Source organism: Anguilla rostrata, chromosome 5, assembly GCF_018555375.3.
Source record: "Anguilla rostrata isolate EN2019 chromosome 5, ASM1855537v3, whole genome shotgun sequence".
NCBI lineage: Eukaryota > Metazoa > Chordata > Actinopteri > Anguilliformes > Anguillidae > Anguilla > Anguilla rostrata.
Window position 1 is genome coordinate 23,095,081 of NC_057937.1, and position 6,765 is coordinate 23,101,845.

At 40.4% G+C, this 6,765-nt stretch overlaps 1 protein-coding gene across 8 annotated transcripts in view; it reads right to left on the bottom strand.

Moving 5' to 3' along the window:
- The window catches only part of tmed3 (transmembrane p24 trafficking protein 3), a 38,108-nt gene extending 33,965 nt beyond the window's left edge, over nt 1-4,143 (bottom strand). For all 8 annotated transcript variants that reach the window (XR_010330023.1, XR_010330022.1, XM_064335660.1 and 5 more), the window contains exons 1-2: nt 3,825-4,143; nt 3,023-3,268 (exon numbers count right to left, since the gene is read on the bottom strand). Coding sequence is in view for 6 of the 8 variants with exons in the window: in XM_064335660.1 (XP_064191730.1) it covers nt 3,023-3,268; nt 3,825-3,968 (390 nt within the window). In the remaining 2 variants the exon portion in view is untranslated. The remainder of the gene's footprint in view (nt 1-3,022; nt 3,269-3,824) is intronic.
- Between the last annotated feature and the right edge of the window lie 2,622 nt (nt 4,144-6,765).

The window sequence follows — 6,765 nt, forward strand, 5'->3', positions numbered from 1 at the left end:
GTGAACAGCCATGCCTATCAAAATGCCTTATAAACCATAGAAACACTGAAAGTGCATCTCGACGATATAACAGAAAACGGAGCAGGACAGAAGTGTACACAAGTTGTGACCTGCGGAGGTCAAATTCTACGAGCTTGCTGATAATTTTGCCAATGAAGGCTCATTGCATGGCCGTCAGATGAGTGAGTACATACACTGGGGATATTTCTGTTCATTTTCTAATGGTGCAAGCTTCTTTTGATACCTACGCCCCCGCACAGCCATTGTTTTACATATATAGCAAAGCCAAAGCGAAAATGCTAAACGGTACACGTTCATCAGAAATCATGTCCTCAACTTGGCCCCCCCAAAATCTCACTCTGCGTCCCAATCAAACCACTGTACATCCGGCACTGCCTACGCTGTATGTATCTATGTGTACGCATACTTCTCATCGTCTACATTTATATGCGTTACTGTTCTCACTTTCTTATAACAAACTGTTATGTCCCCTGCCTCTGCTGGTCTGGGTAGTGCAGGTGGAGGTAATTACCTAATTACCTAATTGCCTGATTGCCTCCACCTGCCTGTGGCCCAATATAAGCCATCTAGTATGAGGCTGAAGGGGGATCTTCTTTGGGGCTGTGTGTGGTTTGTGTTTTTTGTGGAGATCTTTTTATTTTGTGTACTTTGTAGGGTTTTCGTTTGTTGTAGTTTACGTGTTAGTTTGTAATTTACATTAATAAATGTTGGCGTTTTGTTTTTAAATCACTTTCTGGATTGTTTTTTGGTTAATTTGGACTTGTTTGTTGCGGCCCTTTGAGCCGGCCGTAACACAAACACTTTGCAAAAAGAAATTATATCTCATAAAAAACAAGTTTTCAGCATGCAAAAATGCCAAGTTACTCACACATACAAAGCACTGTCTATAACTCATTCATTCAAACTGGCTAAATCTACACCTGCCATTAAAAGTATTGATATCAAAATGACGCCAAGTTACTGTACTACAAACTATATAGGCAATCTTGCCTCACCGAAATTAAAGAAGCAGTATTCCAAAGCAATGTTACTCAATTTGTTTCAAGTCACTTTTGTTATTATTAGGTCTATAACTAGCCTACTTAAAATGACTTTGCATAAATAATAAAGCATTCTAAATACAAACATCTTCTGTGTATGCCTTTATGTGCATTTTCAAACACATGAAGATTTTGATTTTACCAAAGAACAAATTAAAATAAGAAAAGAAAATGCTGAACAGTTTGTGGAAATGTTCACAAGCAGTCAATGATCAAATCTGAACATAAACAAGTTTCATGAATGAGGCAATGTGTCCTTGCTGCCCTGTTAGTTGGAAGAAGCTTGGTTAGGAAGTACTTCCTCCCAACACCAAGGACCTGCCCACACTTTTCTCTGGCAGCACAAGTCACAAATTTTATTCTGAATTGTATTTAATATGAGCCAAACAAAAAAAAAATAAAAACCCAAAACCAAACGTGCAAAAAACCAGAGAGGGAAAAGGGGGAGTCCTTAGCCTCTTTTCCACTGTAGGGCCGAACGGTTACCAGGGGCGCTCCGTGCCGTTCCGTGCTGCTCAGGACTCGTGGGAACGGTTACCGTTTCTGTTTACATCTGTCGGGCTGCTAAAACCAGGACTAGGAAGTATAAAAAAAAAACTAGTGACAACAGCAAGTGACCCAGTGGATCAGCGACGGCATCCTGTTGTGTATGCGGAGTCACAAAACTGACGTAATGTGAAACCAATCAGTGAATACCTACGTCAATAAGCCCACCTACCCGAACGGTTCTGCTGCACTGAGCATAGTTGTCTAACCATGCCAAGAAAATCGTGCTGGGCACGGATTGTAAGTGTTCCGCGCCAAACCGTTTCCAGGTGGAAACATCATTGGAACCGTTCCTCTCCGTGCTCAGAACCATTCGGCCCTACAGTGGAAAACATGCACTTGTGTCCACATGAAAGTTAAGGCGGACAATTTTAACAGACCCTTCAGTCAACCGTCCTTTGTCATTTCCTTCTCAATACTTAGACGCCATCTTCCAAGCAAGTGTGTATCATGGAAAGTGGACTGCATAAACTAAAGGCACCTAGCTAACCAGTATAATCCTAACAATCAGTTGCTGACCACCAATTTTCGGCTTCCTCCCAGCTGAAAAGTTTGAGCATATGGCACTGTGCAGATGCAGAGATTACAAGTATTAGCAGATGGCTGCCACATCCCAGAAATGATGACTGACCTCCATTGTGTGCGTTTGTGTGTGTGTCTCTGAGTGAGTGCGTGTGTGGATCAGCATAACATAAATGGTGAATCTGTGTAAGAATTCTACATCCATGGGCATCACCTCCCATTTGCAGTGCTTCTAAATATTATACGCAGTTCCAGAGTGCACTGTTATTTTGAGTTTGTCTTCTATTTTATGATGGGTTCTGAGTGTTTCTCCTCTCTGCAAGCAGTGACGCCATATGGTATCAGGCAACATTAAGGGCATAGGTTGTTTATGTACAGAACAGATGTCATGAGGGAACAAAGAGATAGACCCTTGCAGATAGTATGGACATGCATACCCAGTCAAAGCCTCAGAGGGTATTTAAACCAGGCTAGAAGACCAGTGTGGGGTGGGTTGCTGTACCGCAAACCTGTGTTGTGTTTCAGTGACCCTCCTGCTGGCCAGTGTGATTTACAATAAATTTTACTTTCTTCAGTAAAGTGTTGTCTTAGTGAGTTCCTGCATCGTCCTGACTTTGATTCCACGGGAAGAAGCTGGGTCCTCACATGTATAACTTGCAACTTACACACAAATAAGCACACATTAATATGCAGGTCAGAAGAGAAAGGAGATACGTCTATGCAATTATACTGTTTCCCAATATCAGTACACACTTCTGTGTGGGGCTAATTAACTATTGACAGATGGTAGCTGCAAGTTACACCTGTAAAACCCTTTTTGGTTGAACCCCTGAACTGGTTTCATGCAGCCTGTCATTTCACTCTTATTCCTTTTCCTCAGAAACAGAGCATACCTGAGTGAGGGCGGTGGCTCTGTTCATGTCAGGTAGGAGAGGGGCCTCTTCCCCAGCTCGAAAATCCAGGTAGACAGTTTTGTGGGTGAAAGTGGAGAACTCGTTGCTGAAGCAGACCTTGTAAACACCCTTGGATGTTGTTGTGTGCGAGAAGCTGTCATACTGTCTCTTTTTCTCCTGATACAGAACATTGTTCTGTGGGTCTGTAACAAAACAGTCAATGTCGTAGTTCCCCCCAGCAATGACCTGGAGTGAAAAAGACAGAAGTCCAAATACTCATACAAACCTTATCAAAGTTTGTCATGTTAAACGTAATTTTATGCATCCTATTTTTGCACAACCTAATATGAGTTGTACCTGCATGTGTAAAATGAAATAGTATGGAGCATTATTACAATTTAAGTACAATCAAAAGGTTTATATAATTATACTTAAATAATGTTGAAGTACACTGTTTTTTTACATCAGTGCGGAGCTTTGTCTCCGACATATTTAATTACTTGCAATTACAGAAATCAGTGATTCATAATATTTCGGCAAAAGAACTTCAGACTTGAGTAACATATCTCGTATATAAAGTAATCGGGGCAAATTGCACAAAATATGGTGCTGACATCAATCGACAGATATACACAATTATTAGTGTACAAGAACACTAATGAACTTAAAGATATGCGGGAATACATTTATAACCACGTAATAGTGTTTCCGATCTGAATAATGGACTGCCGTGAAGCGTCCTTGCAGATACTGTAGTATAGTAAACAATTCACTTAGATTTATTACTTTAATGAACACTTACTTGATAGTCAATGTCGATCTTGACTCCTTCCTGTAGATCGTCGAAGAAACATTGTTTATCGTTATCTGGCAATACAAACGTTAACTCTGTGCAATAAACTAAAGCAATATGCAACATCAAGCTGTAAATTCCAAGAAGCCGCATGGTGCACAGCAGTTAAGCTACAAAATAAAAAAATAGCCGATTTGTGATAATATTATAAATAGTACTGGACGTGTTTCGTTAGCATGTATCAAGGTCGACGTGGGGAAAACTTGCACTGGCAAAATATGTTAATTTCCTAGAGTTGTTAAGAATGGACGAATCCAGTTTCTCAGAAGCTTACGTGGCACGGGCGGAAGACGGTAGATCATAACTTAGGAAGCGTCCGAATAGTCAAAAAAAATTACGTCCTATGGCTGCGTCCGAATAGTCTTTTTTGCTTAGGAAGGTTCCTAACTGAGTGAAATGACCCGGAAGTATCTAAGTGGCAACCATGATAAGAGATGTTCGAATTCTCTTAAATGCTAAGGAAAGGTGCTTCAATGCTTCCTATCTTATCTCCTTTAGCATAGGATACACTGGACCGTCCTTTACGAAAGGAAATAATGCCGTCCCACAATCGCTTACGGCATCAACATTTAAAGCGAAGCACCATTCGGCCGTTCACGAAAACAAACGATCAACATGACTGAGTTGTGTGGTGGTTCTTAAGCTATTATATGCATAGGCTTATAATCAGATCATAATCAGCATATTAACCATTACACAGAAGTCTGTTTTTCAAGAAAGGGATATGAGACCTTTTTAGCCAGATTATGTTTTTAATTCAACATGTTTGAAACTTGAATGATGATATGTACAGTAGTAAATTTGTAGGCCTAACATGTTATGCCTATCTTGCATTAAATTTAATGAATTATTTTCATACAATCATAATAATTGGGATTCATGCCGTCGATAAATATGAGTGGACAGGAGGGTGAGCGTGAGCAACCATTCTCAATGTGACAACCATTTTGTTTCACTTTTGTGACTGGTAGCCTATATTCCTTTTTTATTTCAATTCCAACCTTGGTAATGAAGTAATATTTTTCGCTGGGTTGTCCACGTTTATATAGCCTGCATGAAACAACACAATAAGAACGCACGGAGCGAAGTATCTAAAGCCACGTTTCCACCGCAGGAACTTTACCCCGGAACTAGGAACCTTTTGAGGAACTCAGTGCGTTTCCACCGCAGGAACTAGGGTCTAAATTTAGTTCCGGGGGCTTTATTTTACCCCCCAAAAAGTTCCTGCTCGGGGGGTAGAACTTTCCGAAAGTACAGGAACCTTTTGGGTGGAGCTTGCAGCGCTGAACATTTCTGATTGGTCGAGTACTCGCAGCATTTTTTTGTGTTTATTTTCAGCCGCCATGTTTAAAAATATGCAGCCGCAAACTTTATTTTTATTTATTTTCATGATAACTTCAAATCAAACATGTATGTTATGCGGCGCAGTAGCCTAGTTTTGGTTATAGCCTGCCAACGTCTTGGAATTATAACGTGTGCTCTTCTGTTCTTTTCTTGCTTTAGTATTCGTTTTATTATTTTTTTTAATAAAAAGCATTCGTGCTGGGACAGCATATTACACACCAAAACATTCAAACGGATTAATTCGGTTGCTGAATATTTTCTTCCGGATTTTCTTTGTTAGCCCGTTGTAATTGACTGCCGTTTGATACAGTTATGTGAGGTATGCGGTAGTTCTGCGTAATTTACATTGGTGATACAGTAAAAGCAAACTGGAAATCACCTTCCACACTTTTTTGTCAGGGTAAAATAACAGGTTAATTCTAGTAATCGTCCCTTTAGCTTTTTCAGACTGCCGTAATTTTACTCTGCCATTCTTCAATTCCACAAAAAGACCAGGAAGACTATGGACTAATTTATGGTGCATGGTTCGCATCTGGAGGGCACACTTCTCTGCTCGGCTAGCAGTAACTTCGAAGGAAAGCAAACGGTGGCTGTACCACTACTAATTTAAATTTTCACGCAAGTCCGAGTTTTCGTTCTATTCTTGTCATTTTGCGATTAGCCTATATGGAATTGACGATGAGAAAGTAATCAAACAGCAAATTGTTTACAACGTGTGCATGTTTTCTGCTGTTGTTGCCAGTTATACATATAAATGTGAATGCATTCTGTCGCTTCGGATGTCAAGACATGAAAGCGAATGTTCGCATAAAAACATAATGAATGTGTTTGAGAGGATATATAAAAGAGTTACAATCTGACTATTGGCCTGTTATATCCTATATTTGTTGCATAACAACGGTCCAAGTTCAACTACCAACGACAGTTTTGCTTGACAACGGTAAAATATGCCCAAACGGCTGCAGAAGAATATTTAAATTCCAGGTGATTAAATCGATAAAAAAATAAATACAAAAGTAACCATATATAATCATTGTTGGTAACCCGTTGTATATAAGTGGAATAAATCCCTCTGACCTGTCCCGGTTATTAGAAAATAATGTAGGCTACTTCGGTGGTAGTATGGGGTTACAGAAGAAATCATAGGACAGATGGACCGACGACAACGTCGCTTTTTCATACGTCAGTGGGCTAATTTGCCTAATCTTCGCGGGACTTTAGAGCGCGGTGGAAACGTGGACAACCATGGGCTGAAGGAACCTTTTAGTTCCGGGTACTTTTGGTGGAAACGCGGCTTAAGATGCGCCTTTAGGAGTCCATCTTCGGAAACATTGGGATGGCAGGTATGCCATCCCGCCAAGTTACGCCTTGGCGGGGGCATGCCCCATACATATACAGCACCGAGAGTTTGGCACTTTTCAGGGTTCCCCCCAGAAATAACCACAACAGCCACAGACACTCAGCCCTTAAAAACATTTAATTCTGCACATTCTGACCCCATTTCAACAGACAGATTTCATAAACAACTTCACATGTCCACACAATG